Here is a 26475-nt window from a genome sequence, read left to right on the forward strand (position 1 = left end):
AGTAAATACAGATCATACTCTACAGGTAAACAATGATCACATACTCCTTTTAATCCTCCTTATAAAACCTTTCTATTCCTGGCAAATATCTTATTAATCTTGCTACTATTTAATAAGAGAGCAAATGTGTGAATGAGTGATGCAGCTAAGTTCATCTCCCTGCATTTATTTTACAAAACTCTCAAATTATGTTACAAAACAGTACATCAAACAAAAAGACATCTAAAGCAATCAGTCTCCAGACACCTATGACGTGATGAACCTTGTCTTCTTTTAACACAATACTGTAAACTTAATTTTCTTTGAGGTGTGCTATGCAACTCATGTTCAAAAGCCAACCTTAATTCTTTCATTCTTTCAACTCAAGATTATAGTTTTTCACAAAAATATCAGGGAAAAGTCATTCGTCAAAAGATAATTAATAACTAAATTTATTTCAAGGAATATATACATCGGGTTGGAAACTGACAGTGAATACAAGTGGCATTTATATTTAAAGAAAAAAACTGTGTACACAAAACATTATTTTGCTAAAGCACAAATACTAGCCATTGTATGTTCAATTCTCTCCTCCCATCAAATTACTTCTGCTATTTATTTTTGTACTGTTTTTAACAAAAAGGTTTTTAAACAATTGTAAAACTTGGTTTTTACATTAATACTGAAAAGATTTTAACCAATGTCATCCCAATAAATTCAAAGAAAAAACTGTAGGCCATCCTAATCTTTACCCACCATCAAAAAGATCTACTCACTTGCTACTACCCAGGTCTCTGGCAATTTTCATAAATTAAGATGAAAAATCTACTATACCTCAAGGGTGAAATCTTGGTGAATATGGTTGCAAAACTGAGAAAGTTTTCATGACCCCGACCCTCCAAAGAACGTGTTCCCACTCTTGAATCTTCAATAATCCTATTATTAAAAGCAATCCATACACTTCTGAGGACAACTCAGCATGGCCCCAATCACCTGCTGTATGTATGACTGTCTAAGGCTTCACTGAAGCTAGTTCCTACCACCCTGTCCTAAGTACTTAAGGCTCCAATCTCTGCAAACACTGGGGATCATGCTGAAAATCCCAAGGGACTTATATCATGGAAGCCAATTTACATTCTCATAAATTCATAGAGTCATACTAATTTTGGCCAATCTATGTTTTATCAGGTTTCCTATGGTTATATGGCCCCTTATAGATCTTCATACGGCTACAAAGGGATTTTCTCTTTCCTTTTGGGGATAATTTCAATGTGCCTGTTCTCATCCATTTGCCTACAAAGGTAACCAGTTTTCTCTCTGAGGCTTTTAGAATTTTCTCTTAATCCTTGGTTCTGAAATTTCATTATGGAAATATCTAGGCAGGGATATTCTTTTTCATTCATCTTGATCTGTACTTGGTGTTCCCTTTGTTCTGAAAACTGTCTTTCTTGGAGTTTTCTTCATTTTTCACCTTGAGTTTGTTTGGGGTTTTTTTGTTTGTTTGTTTGGTCTGCATTCTCTTCTAGAGCTCTTATTAGGTGGCACTGAAACTTCAGGACGTTTTCTCCATTTCTTTTCTCTCAAAAATTAAACTCACTAATTTAGTAGCCACTTACAGGTAAATATGTTCATTGTGCTTCCCATTTGCTGAGATTTAAAAAATCTTTAATTTGTCATTTTTCTAGGCATGTGTTTTTAATGAATGCAATATCTACCTGAATTACTCTAAAAATATCACTTAAACTTATCTTAAAGGCCTTTTCAGTTTATACTAGTTTTTTTTTGGTTAATTTTTAGTTTGTTGAGTTCAGCATCTTTCTAATGGTATTAATTATATTCAAATATTTTGATTTTTTGGTTGTTCTAGTCCTTTTTGCATCTGAGAATCTCTAGTCATCTGCTGGCTGCAAATACAGTAGTCCTGCTTACAGGGACTGGGTAGGAGGAAAGAGATGTGATGCTATGAAGGGTTCCACAGCTACTCTCCAGTGCCCCTGGGAGTATTGCTCTTTCCAGCTCCAATGCCCACATTCAACCCTTGACCTATGAGCAATGATCATAGTTAAGTGCTACTCAGTCAAACTGAAGAATGCTCTGCTGTTCAGCCTCCCACCGATTATCTAGTGTTTGCCCCAGCTATATAAACTTTGGGCTCATGTGGCTGCTATCTTACAGGCTCTAGTTTTTTTCTGGTTGGATCTGATCTTGTCCGCTTTCTACCTTAAAGGAATTTTACCCATTTCGTTTTTTTTTAAAGTTCTCCAGGGGCATTCTTTCTTGTTTTTCAACACCATTACTAATGTATTCTCTTATTCAGCCTGCCAGTGATCCACAATGACCCAGGGAGAATGTCAATAAACTGAGATCTCCAATGTTTTCCCTGATGTTTCTCCTGTCATTTCTTGGCTAGCTCATATTTTTCCCTAGTAATTTCTGCAAAAAGTAGTCATGCTTGAAGGGCAGTTTGTCTATATATAAAATCCTTGCCTCACACTCTCTTTTTCTGAATACCTTCTAGATGTTGCTCTACTGTTTCCTGGCACTGAACGTAGCTGTAGAGACATCTGATATCAGTCTCATTTGATTTCTCTTACAGGTAACTTGATCATTTTTGTCTAGTTGCCCCCCCAAATGGCTTCTTTATATTTGAAATCCAATATTACTGACATATGTCTTACAGTCAAATGCCTAGTTCAGTTTTCCCGGAATATAGCACATCTTTTGAAATATGAAATACTCTTCTTTATTCAGGAGAGTCTTCTTGAATTTTATTTATAAATAATCAACTGTTCCATTGTTTTGGTTTTTGTATTTAATGTCTCCAATTACAAGTATGATGGCTCACTTTTGCCTGTCTTCTTGATCTGTAATTTTCTGCCTAATTCTTTTAAAAATCTTTATTTATTTATTATCTGTTCTTCTTATTTCCATGCTATAATTACACTTACCTATTCTTCACTATGCTCCGTGTAGCTCAGTCATCATTGCTTAAAGTGTTACTATGTTTTTCTTCAGTGTCTTTCCTGAGTTTTACCAGGTCCAATTTCACCTGCTCCTATTATTTGGTCATCTCATCTGCATTCTTGAACTGATGCTTTGTAGTTTTCTTCAGAGTTTCAAGCTTCCATTAAATCATGTAATTCATGTTTGGATACTGGAATATAATTTTCATTTACTGTTGTGTGAAGAAAAGTTTTGCTGTTTTTCTTATTGTTTTTCTTTAGAGTACCTCTTTCTTTTCTTTAAAAATTATTTTCTTGTTGTTCATTTACAGTTGTTTGCATTTACCCCCTACCACTTCCCCTGACTCAGTCAAACCCACCTCCCTCCCCTGCTTCTACCCCAACTTGGTTTTATTCATGTGTCCTTTTTTTAAAAAATTACTTTCATTGATTATGCTATTACAGTTTTCCCAATTTTCCCCCTCTATTCCCCCTCTGCCCTGCCCCCCCAACCCTCCAGCATTCCACCCCCTTAGTTCACGTCCATGGGTTGTACATATAAGTTCTTTCAGTCCTCAGTTTCCTATACCATTTTTATCTCTTCTTGTCTACTTTATGTCTACTAACCGTGCTTCTTCTTCCCTGCACCTTTCCCCACAGTTCTTCCTTCCCCCTCCCCCACTGAAATCCCTCCATGGATGTCCATTTCTCTGATTCTGTTCCTGTTCTGGTTGTTTGCTTAGTTTGTTTTTTATTGTTTTTCTTTTTTTTCCTTTTTCTTTTAGGTTCATTTGTTGATAGTTGTGTTTGTTGTCATTTTACCATTCATAGTTTTGATCTTCGGTTTCTTAGATAAGTCCCTTTAATATTTTATATAATAAGGGCTTGGTGATGATGAACTCCTTTAACTTGATCTTATCTGGGAAGCACTTTGTCTGCCCCTCCATTCTAAATGAAAGCTTTGCTGGATAGAGCCATCTTGGATGTAGGTCCTTGCCTTTCATGACTTCAAATACTTCTTTCCAGCCCCTTCTTGCCTGCAAGGTTTCTTTTGAGAAATCGGCTGATAGTAGTCTTATGAGAACTCCTTTGTAGGTAACTCTCTCCTTTCCTCTTGGTGCTTTTAAGGTTCTCTCCTTATCTTTAATCTTGGGTAACTTAATGATGATGTGCCTTGGTGTGTTCCTCTTTAGGTCCAACTTCCTTGGGACTCTCTCAGCTTCCTGGAAGTCTACTCCTTCACCAGATTGGGGAAGTTTTCCTTCATTATTTGTTCAAATAAGTTTTCAATTTCTTGGCCTTCCTTTTCTCCTTCTGGCACCCCTATAATTCAGACAGTAGGGTGTTTCAGGTTGTCCCAGAGGTTTGTAAGAGTCTCTTCACTTTTTCAAATTCTTGTTTCTTCATTTTGATCTGGATGAATGTTTATTTTTTCCTTTTCTTCTGAATTGTTGCTTTGAATCCTGGTTTCCTTCCTGTTACTGTTGATTCCCTGAACATTCTGCTTTATTTCACTTTGGGTATCCTTCATTTGTTTTTTCATTTTTCGACCAAGCTCAATCAGTTCTGCGAACATTTTGATTATAAGGGCATTAAATTCTCCATCAGATAGGTTGGCGATCTCCTTGCTTAGCTCTCTTTCTGAGGCTTTACTCTGTTCTTTTATTTGGGCCATATTTCTTTGTCCTGGCACAGCTGATAGGTTGTAAGGAACAGGGCCTTAGGTATTCACTCAGGCAGGGTAACCCTCTTTGCTGCACTGCAGAACTGCCTGTGGGGGAGGAGCCAGAGAGGGAACAGTGCTGCTAGCCTGCTCATCTCTAGAGCACTTTTCCATGGACTCTCGGACTCTCCTGTGAGACTGGGAGCTTCTCCTACCAAGGCAACCCCCGCCGTAGCCCATAGCCACCTCTGAGTCCCCTTAAGTCAGCCCCTCCCATGCAGCCCACTAAGCTCCGTAGCCAGCCTGCCCCCAAGGTCTGAGATCCACAGCCAGCCCTGACCCCAAGGTCTACCACGTCACAGCAGTTTTTCTGATTCGGCCTGCCTGATCCGCAGCCTTACTGGTCTGATTGTTCTCATTGATTTTTTTCTTTAATTCCTTTGTTGCCAGAGTTCTATGTAGTTTGATTTTCTGGTACTTTTAGTCACATATTGATTTCAGATTGGTTGTTATCTTCCTTTTAGTTGTACGAGGAAGCAAAGGATCTCTACCCATGACTCCATCTTGGCCAGAACTTCCATGTATCCTGTAGAGTACCTCTTTAAAGATTTGGTGTTTATTGTTTTGTAGATTTTAATATTTAAATTCAATGCATTTAAAGTTGAATTTCCCTAGACCAAATAACAGAAAGTTCCTATGAAAGGGTGATGTTCTTGTTCAAGGAAACCCTCCTTTGTCGCTACTGAATTAAATGACTCCTTCAAATTATAGTGCATCTGTGAAGTCACATCTTTAGCTCTATGAACCCTCACCTGGGTTGGCAGTGGGCATCTATCACAGGACTTGAGCTTCCCCCATTTCTTCACTGGATATTGCAAAAGGAGCCACTATCTCCAGATGTCTTGGTATTTCTTGTACTTTTCGAAGATGGTGCTTTCTGACACATACCACATCTGGGACTTTCTGGGTGCTTCCTATCTCTCTGACTCCTCCAGAAGCTGCCTTGGGTTCAACTTTCTGCCCCACTCCTAACACTTCCCACTAAGATGTACCTCTGGTAGGCTCCTCTGCATTCCCAGTTCCCTACTACACTGCTGTCAGCTTCAGTACAGGTTACGTATGGGTATTTCAGTTGTTTTTGGCTAAACTTACAAGAAATTGGGAGGTGAGGGTTTTCTTTGGCTCCTGGTCTTGCTAAATATGTGCCTTGTATTTTTTTTATAAATCTTTTTTTGTTTGCTTCTCATTGTTCCAGAAAATCATACAAAGCAACAACATCCAAAGCTTCAGAACTAAGCTGCCGCTATATTATGAATAAATCCAAGTCTTTACAGTTTTTCACTAAATTAAATATGGCAAAGTAACTTTTAAACACGTCTTCATGCCTCTAGTGTTCTCGCGTTCTTTTCTAATTTGAACAGTAAGTGTCAAATCTTAGTGTCATGAACAACCCCATGGGATTTTTGAAGTTCCAACTTAGAGCTTTATTTGCATGAAACAAGACTAGCAAATGGAGGCTTACACAAGGTCACAGAGCTAGTTGTTAGCTGAATTAGGACTGAAATCCTGGTTTCTTCACCCCTAGTGTTCTGTTGTAACATCTAATCTATTGGAAACCAGACATTTAACAGAACCTAGCTTCCAGGGAACACTCTATTTTATCAAGGTCAAGAGAAACAAAGACCATACACAGGGCAATATATTTGTATTCATACCACCCCTATGTTACTCTTTTTTCAACTTGTTAAAATAAAGACATAGGCATCTTTTGTAAAAAAAAAAAAAAAATTGTAACCAGTTGAAACCAAGAAAATAGTTTCCCTCACAATGTTATCTGCTGATGTTCTGTTTTTAAAAGATCAGAACCAGCCAAACTTTTTTTGGAATTTTTATTTTCCACATGAAAACACTGAGAATGTCAGCAGGGAAGTGCAAAGCCTTGCAGAGCTCCATTACGTAGAGCCAGTAGATGTTCCAAATTCAATCTGGGGAGTACTTTGAAGACTAATGTTTTTGATTTTCCACCCACCACTTACTTGATAGGCATATAATCCATTCCTCTTTTCCTTACCATTCTCTTATCACGACTACTTGTTAATATAAACATAGCAGTACAAAACTTTAAAAGCAAAGAATTAACAAAAATATGTAAAGAAATAATAAAGACTTCAATTTCACTTGCATATAAGATAGGTTAAATAAGAAACTGAAAAAGTTTTCATGACCTTGACCCTCCAAAGAACGTGTTCCCACTCTTGAATCTTCAATAATCCTATCATTAAAAGCAATCCGTACACTTCTGAGGACAACTCAGCATGGCCCCAATCACCTGCTGTATGTATGACTGTCTAGGGCTTCACTGAAGCTAGTTCCTATCACCCTATTCTAAGTACTTAAGGCTCCAATCTCTGCAAACACTGGGGATCATGCTGAAAATCCCAAGGGACTTATATCATGGAAGCCAATTTACATTCTCATAAATTCATAGTCATACTAATTTTGGGATTTAGTCATACTAATTTAGTCATACTAATTATGAGGTTCTTTTATAATTCTAGCACCACCTTCTATCCCTCAAGTACTAGCTAATATTATGTCCATCATTATGGTGTTGTACATTTTTAAAAGTCTTTTTCTCCTCCATACCCCCCAAAAAACTTTGGACATGGGTTGAACCAAGTAAAACTGCCTATAAAATTTGAAGTGATTACTGTTTTGTTTGAGGTACTGAACTACAATGAACTGCTATGGAGTCAGTATTCAAATACAGATAACAATGGTAATGACACTGATGGAGATGATGATGAGACCTACATGTATATTAATATTAAAATGGCTTACAATATTGCTATGTGTAGTCTTGTCCACAGCATCACTGTATGATTTCTCTTGGTGCTGAATTTAAACTTTATCTAGTTTATGTCAAATTACTATCAGTTTTATCATATTTGTAATTACATACAATGGTAAGTATATTTCACTCAAATTGAAAGAAAAGCTCTAGATTTCAAATTTCTGAACTCACTATAAAGTAATTTTAAATTTCTTCCAGGAATGCAGAATAAAAACTTTTAAAAGGGAAAACCATTATTGTTATGATTTATAGACACTTATTATAAAATGAAACTTGTTTTTCGTAATGTGTGTTCTCTGTCTACTCTCTAAAGCTTTCATAAATTCACATTTGTGTCCTGAGATCTTAGTATTTTATCCTGCACTAAACAAGGGCAAAAAATTTAAAGGAGTAACTTTATATCTATTGAAACCAGTTATTTTCATTATCTGTCACAGGAATTTGTAATAAAAATCACTAAGAAACAACTCAGCATAACACATGAAATAAACCCCACAGCATGACTTACTAAGCACTAAGTAATTCTACCATATATTTATCTGGGCACCAAACCTGATGATCAAACACCAACTTCGGCCCTCCATCAGCAGCTGTATCCTCACTGAGTAACATCCATGTGTTAGTGTCAATGTCATAACGATAAAAGTCACTCTTCAGAGATTTGCTGTTCCTCACAGAGGAATCCAAATAACGGCCCAACGTGTAGATTTGCCTTCGTTGAATGTCAATGCACATTTTATGACACGATCTGGCACTAGGACCATTCTGTGCAGAAAAAAAATTCAGAGAATAACAAAATAAAATTAAATGCCCCTTTTTGTTGACTTTCAGTACAAGCTTTGCTCAGAAGAAACTCATAGCAAGTGAACTAACATAAGTCCAACACTAAGCTTAAATCTCGAGGAAAGCAAAATAAGCAGTTAGAAGATACAAATCTTACCTTAGAAATGCTTAAAATCTACCAGGAAAGATGAGATGAACTACTCTGTACCCTGTGGTATACTACCCTGTGGTATTCTGTTCGTAACAATTATATGGTTTCTATTTATATACTCCACTGCATTTTAGTCATTTGTGCAAAGTTTAATTCTCTATTGTATGTCAATCTACTTAAAGACATATTTGGTCTTTTAAAACATTTCTTATCAGAATTCTTTACCAGAATCTAGCACAAGACAGGCACTCCAAGAATACCTAGAATCACTGAATTTCATAACTAGAAGGAACCTTCATAAAATCTGTAGTTTAATTATCTCCTTTTAAAGATGAGGAACTATAAGACAAAAGACCAAAGGCATCCTCCTGAAAGCCAGTAAGCAAGTGACAGAAGCAGAATGAGAATCCAAATCTCTGACTTCTTCATCTCCCCTTTATACGACATACATCTGACTCTCCCGACTGAATAAATAACCCAACTAGGGAGCAATATGAAGAACAGTATTTGCTAACAAAAATTAGGTGAGGACACTTGTATCATAGGACTGAATATAAAAATTACTGTAGTATAAACCAAAAATAGAATCCATGAAGAAAAAAAGAACCTCTTTAATTTCCTTTTAATTAAAAGTAAACAAAACTAATATTTCTTAACTATCTCCTAAATTCTGTTTATATTATTACGATGTATGTATGTGTGTATATATTTCATTTAATCTACATGACAACTCTATAAAAAATATTATCACCATTTCACAGGGCTTAAATGATCTGTAAACAGTCAGAAAACTAGAAAGTAAGATAGAGAATCTAAGCCCCAGGGTAACCAAGGCAAAATCTGGGTTCTTTCCACTATTCCAGATTAATTTTTCCAGAAGAGAAACAAAAACAAAAATATACTTATTACAATATGTGTGGTTATAACTGAGATAAGGAATTCTTGTTGCAGAAATAACAGAGTTGAAGTACAAAGTGAAAATAGAAATCTTGGTGAATGACTGACAGAGGAGATGGATATAATCTTGTAAGCAACAAAGAACTATTACAGGTTTCTAGAGTGGGATATAAAAGAAGAGTAATCTACCATTACTATTTAGATTAAACAAAGCAACAGAGGTATCAGGCATAAAGGACAATTTGACATTAGAGTTATTAATCCAGATATTAAGTTGATGTAAATCTGCATTTTAGTATTCATACTAATTACTACTTTAAAACTTATTTTTAAAGATTTATGTCAAGAAAAATCTTTAGTAGATAAGGTGAAAATTTTTACTTGGGAAAGAATTTCTTTCATAATTAAATAATCTCAAAAATAAAGATAAGGTAATACACAATAAATGAATGCCACATTTCCTAGAGTATGAAATTTGAAATTTTCTTAGGAGAATAACAGAAGTTCTTGCTTCATCTTAATTAGCATGAGTGCCATTAAAATGTTGAGCAATTACAACCTATGTAAAAAAATAAAAATAAAAATAAAATAATAATAATATGAATCAACAGAATAGGAAATGGACAAAATTAAGTTGTTTTTTTTAAAGATTAACAAAATTATAAACCATTATTAAGACTAATTTTTTAAAAAAGAAAAACAGAAATGGCCAATATTAGAAATGAAAGCAGGGCTATCACTATGGGCTCACTCTAAGTTAAAAAGAAATAGGGTCTATTATTAAAAAAAAAATAGGTAAAATCTGATAAAGTAGGTAAAAAGACATATTCCTTGAAAAAAATTTAACTTACATAAGGGGATGGAGAAAATTGGAAGTCATTTATATCTGCTGAAAATTGAATTCATAATTTAAAACCTTTCCACAGATAATTAATAATTTATAATCTTCCCACAGAGAATAAATTAGTCCCACATGTTGAAACTGGTAAATTTTATCAAACACTTAAGGAAGAAATAATACCAAATTTACAAAATTTTTCAGAAAACAGAAAATGAAAAAAAGCTTCCATTTTAAATCTGTAAGACACAAAACTAATTTTTAACAAAATATTATCAAGTAGAATGCAGCAGGATATAAAAAGGATATTTTATAATTATAATTAAAGGGTTTACAACTCAGGAGCGTAAAGTTGACTTTACATTTGAAAATCAATCAAGTTAATTTGTCACCCTAACAGAATTAAAGGGGAAAAACATGATTGTGTCAAAACATAGAAAAAGCATTTGATAAAATTCAATACACAAGAGGAAAAACTTACAGCAAACTAAGAATAGAGAGAAACTCCTACCAGCCACTGTGACCCTGACACTTCCCCAACACTTAAAGACTTTTCCAATGAGGTTTATAATGATATTAACAAACACATTATTTTTAGATACTGTACATAAAATACATGAAGATATGGAAGATGTGCATAACTCAGGGAACCAATATTTTTCAAATGACCAACACATGGGTTAAAAAAAACATAGATAAAAGATCCATTCCAAGAAAAAGACAGAACAATGTGTTTTAATGTAATAGAATACAAAATGTTAGCTGATAGGGCTTCTGAGTAGCATTTCCATAGTCATTTTAGACAATTACACAGGTTCTTTTTTGATCTCATATTCCTGCCAGAAATGCTTTAGAGTTCTGGTTGCTCCCTAATCTTCTTCCCCGTTGACCTCTGTCAAAAATTAATTGATCATATATGTCTCTTTCTAGACACTTTATTCTGCTCCATTATCTTTTGGTCTGTTCATATACCAATATGAGACTCCTTGAGGTCAGGTAATATAACATCTCTCTATTCTTTTTTAAAAAATTATTCTGATTCTTCTAGATCCTTTACATGTGCACATAAGTTTTAGAATCATACTGTTAATTTCTAAAACTGTTGGGATTATGATTGGGAATGTGATGATCTATAAATCAATTTGGAGAGAACTGATGTATTAATGTTGTCTTGTAATCCATGTACATAGTTAAATCTCCATTTATGTCAGTCTTCTCCCACCCAAGTACTAACCAGGCCCGACCCTGCTTAGCTTCCGAGATCAGACGAGACCGGCGCGTTCAGGGTGGTATGGCCGTAGACTATGTCAGTCTTCTTTAATATCTTGCAGCACTCCTGGAATTTTTAGGATAGAGGTCTTGGATATTCTTAATAAATTGATCCCAGTGTACTTTGTGTAATTATATAAAAGAGGATATTAAAACACTTCTTTCCTTTCCAAAAACATATCTATGCGAGGTCCAATTTTCTTTATATATTTCACACAAAATGATGTCACAAGAGATTAAGTGTGGCAGCAGATATGAAGATCTAGTTTTCCACTAAGTCAGACATTAAAGAGATTTATAAAAATGCAAAACTAAAGAAAAACATATTTTTGAACCTATAAAAATGTACTTGCATATCACCTTGAACATTTAAAATAATTATTCTAGCCATGGCTGGTATGCCTCAGTAGACTGAGTGCCAGCCTGGGAAATGATAGGTCGCCAGCTTGATTCCCAGTCAGGACACAGGCCAGGTCCCCAGTGGGGGGAATGTGAAAGGGAACCAATCTATGTAGCTCTCACACACTGATTTTTCTCTCCCTTTCTTTCTCCCTTCCTTCCCCTCTCTCTAAAAATAAATAAATAAAATCTAAAAAAAAATTATTAAAAAATACATAAATACATAAATAAAAGTAAACTAATTACTATCTTTAAGAGCTGAGCCATCCCATTCCTTCAATCTCTTAAATGTGTTATTAGATACATATTTAACTTAAGTTATTTATATTAATTTTGCTTTTTAATTGTACATCACATTTTTAAAACACATGCCCTGGGGAATCATCAAACAGTAGCTTGTACTCACTGGTATAGAAAGTAAAATTAGATAATGGAACATTAACTATTTAATTCTGGAAGAAATGAGCATTTCTGCTAGAGCCACATATCACCATTCCATTCACAGATCAACAAAAGGTTTTTGGTGTCTATATGAAGAAAGTAATAACGAACTATACTAAATCTGCACTCCAGTACTAGGTTCCCACTTATACCTATTGACTTCAAAATAACAGAGTGTTCTTGTCAAAACAATTTGTCTTTTTCCAGGGTTAGTTTTAAGTAATTATTAACTGCATTCTAAATATCATTAATAACATATATAAATGGCAAAAAAATAATACCCATGCCCAGCTTCAAAAGTAGAACATTAATATTACCTTTGAAGTGCTGCTTAAACCAACCTCTTTTCAAGTCAAACAGCCACTCTCCTGATTTTTGTATTTATCAGTTCTTTGTTTTACTCTAGCATTAACTTTTCATTTAACTTCTATCACTTACTCACTGAAGAGTAAGCACATGATTTATGCCTTAAGGAATTCAGAATCTAGGTAGGAAAACAGGAATGCAAACCAATCATTATAGTAACCCCTGTATGGAATTATAAGGTGTTAAATGAGCATACGAAAAAAAAAATTTCTAATTCTGCATGGAGAACTCAGAACACTTCACAGAGGAAGTGACGTTTGAACAAAGTTTTAAAAAATAAATAGTCATTTCCTAGGTAAAAGCTAGATACTTGGGAGGAGGACACTGTTAATTCCAAACAAAGGAAAAACAATTGCCAAAGGACACAGGTGAAAAGCTGAATAATTCCAGCAACTGTAGTATGTATGGCTGGCACATAGTCTGGAGATGAGACTAGAAAGGTCAATAGGGACAAAATCATGATGAGAAAGTTTTTACTCTAAGCAATCTGAAGTTTTTACTCTAAGCAAAAGGAAGTAAGGTAGATAAACTGCTTAATCATTCTGGTTACTGTTGTTATTCTGACTTCCCTTTGATAGTACTCCTCATCATTGTGACTCTGGACTTGGTCACCTGAGTTCCTCTGGCCAATGGGACAAAAACAAATTTGGTAGTATGCTCATGTCCACTTCAACCCCCTTACAGTTCTGCCCTTGACATGAGAACAAGTCTCAGCTAGCCAATAGGAAGGTGAGGAGATATGAAGAACAAAGCCAGGTAGTCCCAGCTGAAGCTATACTGCACTAGCCGACAACAAGCTGACTCCTGATATATTGGCGAGCCAATCAAAACCCAAAGAATGACCCAGCCAATCTGTAAACTCCTAAGTAAAATAAATGCTTATTAGTATATGCCAATAAAGTTTTTTAAAATTCTGAATGAAATAAAATTAAATAACAGAAATGGAAGCTAAACACAGGCTTTGAGCAGATGCCACATGGCCAGATATTTTTTTCTTAAAGACTGTGCTAATAAATGAAAATAGATCTGGGGATCAGCAACAGGCAAAAATGTTGAAGAAAGAAATCACAAAGTTGGAATTAATACTAAAAAGACAGAGAGGAAAAGACATGTAAAATGAAATATTGGGTGCTAGAACTGTTGGAACTTAAGTTTGTTTTTAACCTTATAATCTGATACATCTTAGATAAAGGGTACAATAAAAAATTCTATAAAAATTTGTAAAAATCTAAATTTTTGCTTTATACCAGTGTATAATTATGCACTTACTTAATTCAAAGCCATAAATCCAAGCCATCATATTCATTATGGAAATGCTTTACCGATACATGAATCAATAGACAGACACAAATACATATGTACGATTTTAGTTAAAAATAAAATATACATCATTTGTAAAACTACTTGGTCAAATAGAGAGGGACCAAAATAGTGAGAAAATGAAGACATTCAAAGCACAATTTTCCAGAGGAACTCAAACTAAGATGAATGCTTGAAATAAAGAGTAGAGGTTACAGGAACACCTGCTACCTCTACATTACAGTTATGAAGTTGTAAAATCTAAATGATATTTGATACCCACTTTTATTTATCTCTGTAAGATAGATTTGTTCATGTACAACCATATATAGAAACTAGAATGCGAAAGCACTTAAGCCAAACTTGTTCACCACAAATTCTCCTGCTACCACTGCTGATGGATATTAGAAAAGAATACAAATCATCCGGAAAGAGAAGCACATACCCGCACCCCTACTGCAATACAGATGGATGAAAATTCTGAGAACTTGCCTCTTTCTCAGTGTCTCTAGAGATACACATCCACTGGTTCTCCTTCACACTGTATGCCCAGAAGTCAGCAAGATCTTGTGTTCCATCCCAGCCACCAAACAAATAAACAGTCTCTACGGAAATTAAAAAAATATGTGTGAAAAGATAAAGACAAAATGTAAGTCTAGGTACCCAGACCTATCCAGTTGCCTCTAAGATCATTTAAGAGGGTACATATAAATAAACTTAAAACTATTAAACTGGTAACATTCCACAATATTTCTAGACTAGCATTTCCTAAACACGAGTATATGGAAAGGCTGCTGCAGAACCACTTCTTCGAGAGATTTATAAAAATACAGTTAATGAGGAGGCATTCCCTGATTCTGACTCTGTAGATAAAAAGAGTCTATCTTTTTAAAGTATCCAGGATGAATGTGATGTGCAGCCAGTTTAGGAGTGTCTGTTCAGCCACAAAAAATTTACATTTACTATATTAATAATGCAGCTTCCAGCTATAAAAAGAAAAAAAAGAAATCCCAGAGAAATATACAGTGTAAAATACAAAGACATCTAGCTATTTTTCTTTTAAAAAATATTTTATTATTTATGTTTTTAGAGAGAGGAGAAGGAAAGGAGAAAGTGAGGGAGAGAAACATCAATGAGCGAGAGAAACATAGATTGGCTGCTTCCCGCACACCCCCAACTGGGGACCTGGCACACAACCCAGGCATGCGCCTTCACCCAGAATCGAACTGGTGACGTTTTGGTTTGTGGGACAATGCCCAACCCAGTCACAGCAAGACATCTAGCTATATCTAGCTATTTTGGGGGGGAGGGAGGGATCACATTAAAATTGCTTTCTTTCTAATGTAATACCCAAAACAATAACTGACTGTCAGTTAAAGTTAGATATCTTAAAAATATAGTAATGCACATGCCTTGGTATTCCCATGGAAACTGAGGGAAATTTTTCCATACATGCGTGTGTGTGTGTGTGTGTGTATTTTAGTAGATTTAACTCCTCATAATCAACTTTTAAAGCGCTGTAGGTTATCTTGAAATTTGGTGTCTTCCAACTCTGAAATATCCACTTTACCCATGAATTTTATCCCTGTGATAACACTGATTTCTTTCCCTAACTGGTGTGGTTCAGTGGACTGAGTGCTGGCCTGGGAACCGGAGGGTTGCCGGTTTGATTTCCAGCCGGGGCACGCATGCCTGGGTTGCAGGCCAGGTCCCAGGTGGGGAGGGTGGCGCAAAAGGCAACCACACATTGAGGTTTCTCTCCCTCTCTTTCTCCTTTCCATCTCCTCTGTCCTACAATAAATAAATAAACAGATCTTTGAAACAATTAAAATCTTAAAAAAAAAACCAATTTCTTGCTTAGTGAATAGTGAAACTCTTTACACATCGCAATGTGTATATCCTATTCTTTATATAATACAAGTGACTTTCTTCAACTATTTTCCCTCTTTTGTAAATACATGTTTTATGCCTACTGGTGATATAAAGCCTTGCAATTATTTTTTATAAACTTAAATAAGGCATTATAGGAAAACTGTAAAGATATCTACTCTCTGACATGCCCTAGTCCTATACATGAAGAGACTGTCTGTCATCAAACTTATGTCCCACCATGAAGGGTTACAAACAATTCAAAGTGCACCTGGAAATACTGTAACACCATTTAAGAAAATTCTTGCCATTTACAGAGCTGGGCTGTCTTCTAAGAGATTTCTGTCATACTGTTATATAATTTCAAACTTTAAGTGAATTTTCTAAGTGAAACCTCCCATTCTATGCCCCAAGAATCTTAGAAAATCAAAACAATACTTCTGGATAAGAAGAGATCACTGGAGGCCTGGCTGGTGTAGCTCAGTGGATTGAGCGCGGGCCTGAGAACCAGACAATCCCGGTTCGATTCCCAGTCAGGGCACATACTGGGGTTGCAGGCCGGTTCCCTGCAGGCGAGTTCCCAGCAGGGGACACACGAGAGGCAACCATACATTGATGTTTCTCTCCCTCTCTCCTTCCATTCCCCTCTAAAGATAAATAAATAAAATCTTAAAAAAAAAAAAAGAAGAGATCACTGGAACAGGATGGAGTTCTTGTGCTAACTCAGTAACGGGACACCTAACCTCACTGTTTCTTAGTCTATAAAATTCTCAGTGCTGTGGTGAAGTTCTGTAGATATCAGCTACATGAAAATATCCTGAAAGCTGTCAAGTATGAACAGCATTTATACCTTTAAAAAACAGGTGGCAAACACAAAGGAATCCAGTCCTCCACCTTGTTTTATCCAGCCCGGACCTTGTTTCTACCTGGTGGCAGCACTGAGCTCTTGCTTAACTGTTAAGGGGTAGTTACATTTATATAGTCCTAAAATTACATCCAGCCCTGTGAAGGCACTGCGATGCTGATGTGGCCCCCGGTGAACATGAGTTTGACACCCCTGCTTTGAAATGTACAGAAATAAATATTTGTAGTTATTAAGTACTACAGCTGTAATAAAAAACTGTACTACTGTACCTGATTCCATGTTTAACTCGGGACCTAGAATACTTTTGGTTCAGTACAAATGTGAAATAATAGCAATTGAACTATTAAAATTTGTCATGTCTCAGAACTACAAAACAACCTATTATCATTAGTTAAGTAAAATTCTGTTTTCCAAATGATACACAGTAATATATAGAATTTTACAGAAAAAATTTGAAGATTTTTCATCTAGCTTAAAAAATATTTGCTAAGGCCTCACCACAAAGGCAGTTAACCCTGTTCAATTCTGAAGCCCGCAGAGGGTATAACACTAAAATAGCAACAGCAATTGACCTTTTGTTTTATAGTGTTTCTGGGCACCCTCTGGATAAGGTTACCCTGGTTCATTAACTTTAATAACCCTTCCTCTTGGGCTCTGGGTTCTCAATGTTCTTTTTGAAAAGCAAGTCTCTTTGTACGCATAAATTCTCACAGCAAAGAAAACCCACATTTCCACAACAGCCTCATTGATAGCTGAGCAAAATAAAATCTGGCACAAAACAAGCATCCCAATGGAATGAATCCAAGATGTCATTCTTGTCTATGAATACTTTTTTTGGTCCCAGTTGAAGTTTAATAGTAAAATTGAATAACCAGTCAGAAAGAGGACCTTTTGACGTTACCTGAATGAAGTATACAACACAATTTTAATTAAATGTTCAAATTATTTAAGTTAAATCACTCAGATATAAAATACTGTCTAGAAACAAATACCAGCAGAAGTATTATTTAATGCATAAATAACACAAAAGACTTTTAAAGTATATAGAAATAACCAGACAGAATTGTAGTGAGAAGAAAATTTAAAAAAGGAAAACATTATTTGCAACAGAGTAGTAGTTTGGTTTACTGAATGTCCATTGTCATGCTTAAAGGTTGTGTAACTATGCATGTACATCCCTGGGGCAGTATAATCCTCCTCAAGCAGCAGCCCTCTCTTTTTTTCTTAAAGGAGAACAGGCTACAGAGGTCATCCATTTCTCCCAGCATTCAGAGGTATGTTCAGTCAGTATGTTTTGAGTACTAATCTGAATTAGCAAGCACTTTGGGGGGGGAGGGGGAAGGGCACACAGTCCCTATTCTCAAGGAGCTTACAGTCATGTTGAAAGCATATAACACCACGATCGCAGGCTAGCTAAGTGCCATAAGAAAGGTAAAAAGCACCGTGAGGCTTCAAAAGAGGGAAGAGAATCCATCTGGTTAAGGGGACTCAGGAAAGGAAGGCTTCAAGGTAACAGTGGTATTTGCATCACAAGGTGGCTTTGTTGACAGAATGGAGAACAAAGAAGAGGGGATTTCAACAGAATAAAAAATAAAGGTACAGAGACAGAAAAACAGTGTTTTAAAAGACAGGTACTCTAAAGCCAGACGGATCTCAGACAGAACTGCAGCTCTACCACCACAGCTGTGCAATCACCACCAAGTTTCTTAAACAGTTTTCCTCATCTCTAAAATGACACACAGTTTTTAATCTTATAAAGCCACTGTGAGAATTAAATAATGCATGCAAAGTGGTAAAAACTGTGTAATTAATAAATGCACTGTTCAATTTAAGAGAACATAGAAAGTAGTAGGTGAAGGTGAGGTTGAAAAGACAGGCAATGGCCAGAACACAGAAGGGGTTACATGACTATACCAGAGGCTAAGAATTGAGGAGCCAGAGTCACAGACGGTGGAATATGGAGTAGCTGCAGGAGACCTACTCTGTAGAGTAGGCAGAGACGTAGCATGGTCAGATCTCTAACTGCAGCATGTGAAACTGACTGAATAGGAGGAGCCAATGAGAGAAAGGAACTGAAGTAAATTGACCAATGAAAGCCTATTGTTAAACCAATTGTTCAAAATGCTACACCAATTTCATTCTAAGAGACTATAATGAATCAATCATCAACCAATAAATAAATCTCTCATTATTCAGGCCACAAAAACTAAAATTTGACCATATTCTTTGGTATGGGTCTTTTTGGTACCAGTGCTAGATAAACTCTACAGCTACTGAGCTCCAGTAGTTCTAATCTACATATCTTATGTCCACTAAAAATAAGATAAAAACGTTAAAACATCAATTTCTTTAACACTATTTTTCACAAAGAGGCAGACTTTTTATTTTAAGAGCCCAAATGCAGTATCTAACTCTTATTTTTTAGGGGTAAATAAGACTGTGCTGATTGCATTATTCTCCACAAGATGGCACACTATTTTTGTAATTAAATTGATTTTCCCACTTTGAAACAGTGGAGAATGCATATACTAAATAAGCACTGACAGGGTGGGCCCAACCTTAGATAACATTCATATGTCAAACAGAAGAAGTAGGAGAATGGTTAACAGGCTAGTGAAGGAGGTTAACTTAATTATTAGTTTATATAGACACTGAGAAAAAAACAAGTAAAATGAAAAAAAAATCTTAAGAAATATAAATTTATATCCAAGACAATAACAAGCTTAATTCATCTAAAAATGTAGTAAGGAAGACCTTAAATGGATATGAGAGTACTTCTTGGGGGGAGCATGAGAGTTTTTGAAGAGAGAAATAAATTGTAAGGGGAATGATGTTTTAGATGCTTTACAATTTCCTTGAACTCTCATGATCCAGCAGATTATCAAGTGAATTCATCTACCTCCCTTTTAAAATAAAGCTCTATTCTTACATAAAGCTAAGATTAAAAAACTATCTAGACACTGATCTTTTCAATAAATTCAACATATAGTTACTTTTCCTGCTAAAAGGTTGTCTTTTCTGCCTATGACAATATACTCTGTATTCTTAATTAAGGCTATATTTCAGAATTCCTTTGCAATAACTGTATGAAAGAAAGATTTATGCTATGTGCAGCTGAAGCAATATAGCCATATGAATATATTTGTAAATAACAACCAAAACCCAGGTTTACCTACTTCCTTCAAAGGTTTCTTTAAGGAATATAAGGAAAACCAATAATGCGGCATCACGTGTAAAAATAAAATAGCACTTGCATAGAATTGGTAGAAAATAGTCAAAGGTACAGATTTCCAAGAAGGGTTCTTCTGAGTGACAAGCGCCACCCCCTCAAATTCTTTTGTAGATGCCGAATATCACTGGTCTTTTGCCTGTGTCCTACTACTTATTCTGATTAGAGGGGAAAGGGCTAGTAATTCAGTGATAGTTACATAGCAAAGAGCTGCCCGGTAGAATGAACATTCAGATTTTCATCTGAAGAGACTGGTACAATGAAATAAAATGGATGTGCCTTTTCTCTCTTTCTATTCGCCTTATTTTCCTCATCAATGAAAATCAATTCAGAGTTGAAGAATTTAAGTAGAGAGGTGCCACGTACAGGGATTACAATGAATAATACTGACATACACACCAGTGGAATGAAATATAACATTCCTTCTCTGTCAAAACGACAGAATTCACTTAGGATGGAAGAAAGGTTTGAAAATTAAAAAGTAAAATTTATGGCATCATGTACTTTCTAAAATTATTCTTAGAGCTGTAGCAAATGGAAAAAACTGTAGACTAAAAAAAGGAAATTTAGGTACTATTAAGTTTTTAATATTTAAGAAAACAAGCCACATGAAACACTATGAAGCAATAATTGCTCTGAAATACAAACCACTTTAAAAGGAACATGTACTGAACTTTATGTAAAGTTTTACTCTAGTAAAGGTGTCCTTAACTTTTTGAGTGAACAGTGCCTTTGAGGATCTGAATTCATGGATTCTCTTCCCCGAAAAATGTAGAAACAAAATTTTGTATATATATTGAACAGATTACGAGCCCTCTCTCTGGAAACCTTCAAGATGCACATGTATACTTTAACAACGGGGCTTCTCTAAACTCTACATAGGCCCCAACATTATAAAGATAAAACTTCCGGGTTATTCAAACTCTACTTGGGGAAAAATCATTGTTTATTACTAAACCTACCTACTGCTTTATCAACAAAATTCTATTTTTTAAAAAAAGATTTTATTTTTTTATTTTTAGAAAGGGAGAGAAACACCAATGCGTGGTTGCCTCTCACAACACCCCCTACGGGGGGATCTGGCTGGCATCCCAGGCTTATACCCAGATGGAATCAGACCGGGGGCCCTCTGGTTTGCAGGCCAGCATTCAATCCACTGAGCCATACTAGCCAGGGCTATCAACATAATTGTTAGGTAGGGTTTTAACGTTTTTTTAAATTCTAAAAATCTTACAAGTATACTTACAGCTTCCCTTCCTTTCTAAAATTAGGACAATATATATAAAAGATGAAATAAATATACCAAAATAAATACTGGGTAAGTTATTGTTTTTTCCCACCACACATTCTTTTTCAAGCTGTTTTAAATCGTTTCTCAAATTTTAAAATTATTTAAAAATATTTCCACTGTGAGATTGTCAAAAACAAAATAATCAGTATATACTGTATATTAATGTTAAATATAAAATATATAAATGATACATACTTTATATATAAAATATATTATTTCCTTTAACTCTTGCTACAACTTAATTTATTATTCTCATTTTTATCATTATTAGGAAAACTCATTCAAGATCAAATAAAAAGTCAGTAGTAAAGTCCAGAGGACGCACATCCTGGTGTGCCCATCACACACTTGCAGGCACACACACACAGTTCCCACAGACTCAACCCCAGTGGTCACATCAAGGTTCTTTCAAAGACTTACAAAAACCATAATCTCTCTGAAGATAATTAAGATCAACCTGTTTAAGAGTGCACCGGTACATCCATGATGAAATAAATACCTGAAGTATATAAAAGTGCCTTGGTAAACTGTTCTTCTGTCTGCTTAGTTTGTTTTTTAGATTCAATTGTTGACAGATTTGTATTTTATGGCATTTTACTGTTCATCTTTTTCTTAAATAAGTCCTTTTAACATTTCATATGATAACGGTTTGGTGATGATGAACTCTTTTTTTTTTCTTGTCGGGGAAGCTCTTTATCTGCCTTTCAATTCTAAATGACAGCTTGGACCGGTAAAGCAGTCTTGGCTGTAGGTCCCTGCTTTCCATGACTTTGAATATTTCTTGCCAATCCCTTCTAACCTGCAAAGTGCCTTTTGAGAGGTCAGCTGACAGTCTTATGGAAACTTTCCTGTAGGTAACTAACTGCTTTTCTCCGGCTGCTTTTAAGATTCTCTATTTTTAAACTTCAGCATTTTAATTATGATGTGTCTTAGAGTGGGAACAGTTAATTTTAAATAAAATATTATAATTTCTTGTTATTTACAAAATATTTTTGAAAATACATTAATATCTAGAAGATTATCTACATTAAAATAATTTTCACTCTTAATTATTTTATGATCTACAAAAACAACTTATTTATTCCTGAAACACTATGAGTGAGCATAACACGACAGAAATAAGTTACACTGGAAGACATAAAATATTACTTGGATGAATATTGGCATTCTACGTAGTACAGTTGTCTAAAATCAGATAACAAACTAAAATCATAGTAAATTCTTGATATTACTTGTTTTTCAAGATGGTAATTTAAAACCTATTATAATTTTAGCATTCATCTCTAAATATAATAGTATTTAAGCTGTCCTGGCCTGTAAAAATCTAAGAAAAATTTTCAATACCAAATTATAGAATAAAATGTAAAAGGCAGCAAAATAAAATAACTAAAATAAATTATTTATAGGCTTGTGAACAGTGTTTAGCAATTAATGGATCCACCAACACTTAAGCTACCTAATTTGGTAGTCCCCCCTCTAAAAATATATCATAAGTCTATTTTATTGCTGTAATTCCCATAGTATGGCATTAAAATATAAATGTACTGAAAATCTAGAAATACATCAATTTACAATGAAAATCAGATACAAATAAAATCACACACACGCACAGCTATATAGGGCTACACATTACATTTCTTTTAGGTTATCTAATTCCATTTGTGCAGCAGCCTCTCCTCTTATGAGTTGCTGCCTAGTTTAGATTATACCTATGGCTAATACCTATTTTCTCTGCTACTAGGTTATGGCCAATAACATTTAACCTTTATAATAAATAGAAAGTATATTCATGTTCACCTGATATTCAAAAATGCATAATTTTTTAAAAATTTGCTTTCCATTGCAAGTATCCCTCACCTGTTTGAACATCAATAACCATCTGATGGCCTCCTCTCATTCCTGGTCGGTTATCTTCTCCATCACCTCAAAAAGAAACAGTATTTTCTTATAAAGGAATAATACAGAACCACCAGACAACCAGAGTTACTTATAGTCTGTAATGCTAGTAAAAATAAAAGGTACTTATTCTTTCAATATTAATAAGTAAAATGACTAAAAAAATAATGTAAGAGTTGTGTTTATAATAATTATCTTGCTCTTTTTACCAATTGCTTTCAGACTATTAATGCAATTGGAAGCTATTTTCAATGTATTTAGGACCAATGCCATAAACCAGCAGACAGAATATTTCCCAAAACCTAAGACAAGATATCTCTAAACTACTGAAATAAGAAAGTGAAGGTGGAAAACAATTATAGAATTAGATATCAGGTATATAATCCAGGCAAAGCTTATAAGTAGAATGGGTTTTTAAAATTCATAAAACCAGCTACCTAAAGCTAAGATGTTATCAAGTTTTATACTAATAATTTTCTTACTGTGTTAACTTTGTGTCAATATTTCAGAAAACAGTTCGCATCCAATAGATCACTATTTTATATGAATACTGACTGAGAACATGTAAGATTTGCTTTCCTTTGATTGATATTTCCATCAGTGAAACTTTTAAACATCTGTAGGAGAAAACTATTGTTAAACTTACAACTAATAATCTTACTTTATAGCAAATCTTAATATAAATGAAGATATAACTTCATATCAATAATTCAACAGGTTATAGGATTCTAAAATCTTACCTGATATAAACCAGAAAACCAAAGGGTTTTTTTTATAACTCTCACATTAATTGAAATATATTACTTTGGCTAATAACTTTCTTTGTAAAGTATACAAAGTATATTTCCTACTACATAAAATAGGAAACACCCAACTTTTTACTAATTTCACAGGGGTACTATGAAAAAGACTAAAATGTTAGTTCTTATACATAAAGAATAAGATCAAAACTGAAGCTTTTCATTACTAGTATATTCAAAAGCAATCATTCAAAAGTTCTCTGCAAATTCTTTCTCCTTTCTAATAGTTAGATTTTGATTTTGCAGCTCATTATCACTGAAGTTTTGTCCTTTCTTCTTCCCCCAGTAAGTATTGGCACTTGCAAAAACATATTAAGAAAAATGAATTTATTATTGGTATGTTTGTATTTTATATATTTTATCCATTAGTTTTCAAATACACAGTTGCAATCTGTTTGCTATAACTTCTATTTCTTTAAAGAAAATTACCTCATATATGACTGATAAAATAGGAGAATGCTATCCATATAACAGAAATTATAGATGCTCACGGCAATTTTCTCCAGGATATTAATGTTTAACACTATCAGAAGAAAGCTTTCTCATAATTGAAGAGAAGCCCTTAGCAATCAATATATGAAGACCATAGGAAAAAGGTGAATTATACATAGAACTGCCTTCTTTTAGTGCAAGTAGTTGCATTAAAGAATTGCTACCTTTTCTACTATGTTAACCAACTGGCAGAGCAATGAGTGGCGATGAAGTAAAAAAACTTCCTCCCTTTGAAAAAAATGGACGAAGGAAGAAAACCATACCCTGGACCAAGTTATGATTAAAACAGCTTTTATTGGAAGCAAATGCACTCAAAGAAAACAGCATGAGCCCTAGAGTTTAAGACTCCAAGATTATTGTAATGTTCTATATAAGTGCCTGCAAAACTTTAACTATACTAATATTATTTATTTTTATTAGAATTACTACTCTCGTTTTTATTAGTAACTGGTTATAAAATTCCAAAGATCTAGAACAGTATGCCCATTTACACTATTCTCATGAGCCCTATTAGCTTTAGTGGACAATTCTGCAGAACTTAAGGTTTTTCAGGAACATGTCTGGCATTATAACACAATGACTTATAATTTTACAGAGTCTCTATCAAAGTAGCTCATGATGGCACTCTATGTAAAACTGCCCAATTGTTCTGTTATAGCAGTAAAATAAAGAAGTTTAAAAAAATTTAACATCATAAATTAAATCTACCATCTAGTTAAGGCACCTACACCTTGTTTTAAACACCTGCTTTTCATTAACAGAGCATGTGAAACTTGAGCTACTGTAGGAAAAGTGAAAATGAGATATTAGAGCAAAAGCATCCACAACCTAGAAGGTAGGGCTTACCTTTGGTGCTTTTGGGAATGATTTGACTCCATCGTGGCTTATATTCCTGTTGACTGATATACTGGTTGAACAAGCCATCTGCAAATATCAAAGAATGAGAGATAATTACACTTTAACCAGCTTACATTTTTTATTACGGCAAAAAAGACAAAAATGTAGAAGCCTACGTTAAGGGAAATTACTAATATGTCATTAACACAATAGCACATTTTCATAAAATATGTCACTTCAGTTTTCATGCTATCTCAAATATAAAAAGTAAAATATTAGTTAACACAACCATATAAAAATTGTCTCAATGGCAGCTCATATTAAACTTACTATGCTTTTCCCCATTTTTGTTACTACTATAGTTTGAAAAAAACCTGAAATTATCTTCTGGAGGGTGGGCTTCTTGCAGTACAGGCTTCCCTCGTTAGGTGAGTGTTCTAGGAACCCATCTGTATCAGTGTACCAAAAGGCATTGTTGTGGGAGGCTGCATTCCATTTCAGTGAATTTTCTTAACTCTTTCAACACATTTGCACATTTTATGATGATTTACAAGTGCACCTGCTCACACCACGCTGAATGTTCAGCAGTTTTTGACCAAAAAAGACATGATCCTCATGCCCAACCCTCCCTATGCATCCAATCTTGCCCACAGCAACTTTTTTTTTGTTTCACAAGTTGAAAAAAGTCCTCAAAGAGAAACATTTTGCCAATGTGGAAGAGGTGAAACAAAAATCAGCAGAAGCACTAAAAAAGGCATCAAAATCAACTAGTTCAAAAACTGTTTTGAGCAGTGGAGAAAACATCTCAATATGTATACTGCATCAAATGGAGAGTACTCTGAAGGTTACTAAAGTTTACACATGTAAGAATAAATACACAATTTTTAATAAATGAATACCAGTTTTGGGGGGGTCCCCCTTGTATAAAAAGACTAAAGAAGAAAATGGGAGCTCCAACAACTTTGGTTTAGGCCCTTATATTTTCAGGAAAAATCAAAACTAATCTTTTAAAGTGAAAATGCCACTTTCATAGTTTTCTTTGAGTATAAAACTACATAGAGATAAAAGTACCAGTTATAGAAATTAATATATGCATACCTACTAAACATCAGAATCCATGCTATCTTAATTATTTGATTTAATTCTAAAAACAACCCTATGAATTAGGCATAAGCACCTACATTTTAGACAGGGAGATGTGTAGAGAAATTAAGAAACTTGACCAAAAGCACGTATCTCTTAACCAAAATCACACATCAATAAATTCTTAATCTACTTCTTAAGAATGTGTTATTATTTGTTCAATCTCCATGAC

General features: G+C 34.6%; 1 protein-coding gene across 5 annotated transcripts in view; it reads right to left on the minus strand.

The window, feature by feature from the left end:
- MKLN1 (muskelin 1) overlaps positions 1–26475 on the minus strand; it is a 332925-nt gene that overhangs the window by 60996 nt on the left and 245454 nt on the right. For all 5 annotated transcript variants that reach the window (XM_037165834.2, XM_053657127.1, XM_037165833.2 and 2 more), the window contains 4 exons: positions 25170–25247; positions 22993–23058; positions 14374–14486; positions 7991–8203 (listed from right to left, as the gene is read on the minus strand). In XM_037165834.2, the coding sequence (XP_037021729.2) occupies positions 7991–8203; positions 14374–14486; positions 22993–23058; positions 25170–25247 (470 nt within the window). The remainder of the gene's footprint in view (positions 1–7990; positions 8204–14373; positions 14487–22992; positions 23059–25169; positions 25248–26475) is intronic.

Source organism: Artibeus jamaicensis, unplaced genomic scaffold (genome assembly GCF_021234435.1).
Source record: "Artibeus jamaicensis isolate MK-2021 breed Jamaican fruit bat unplaced genomic scaffold, CSHL_Jam_final scaffold_3307, whole genome shotgun sequence".
NCBI lineage: Eukaryota > Metazoa > Chordata > Mammalia > Chiroptera > Phyllostomidae > Artibeus > Artibeus jamaicensis.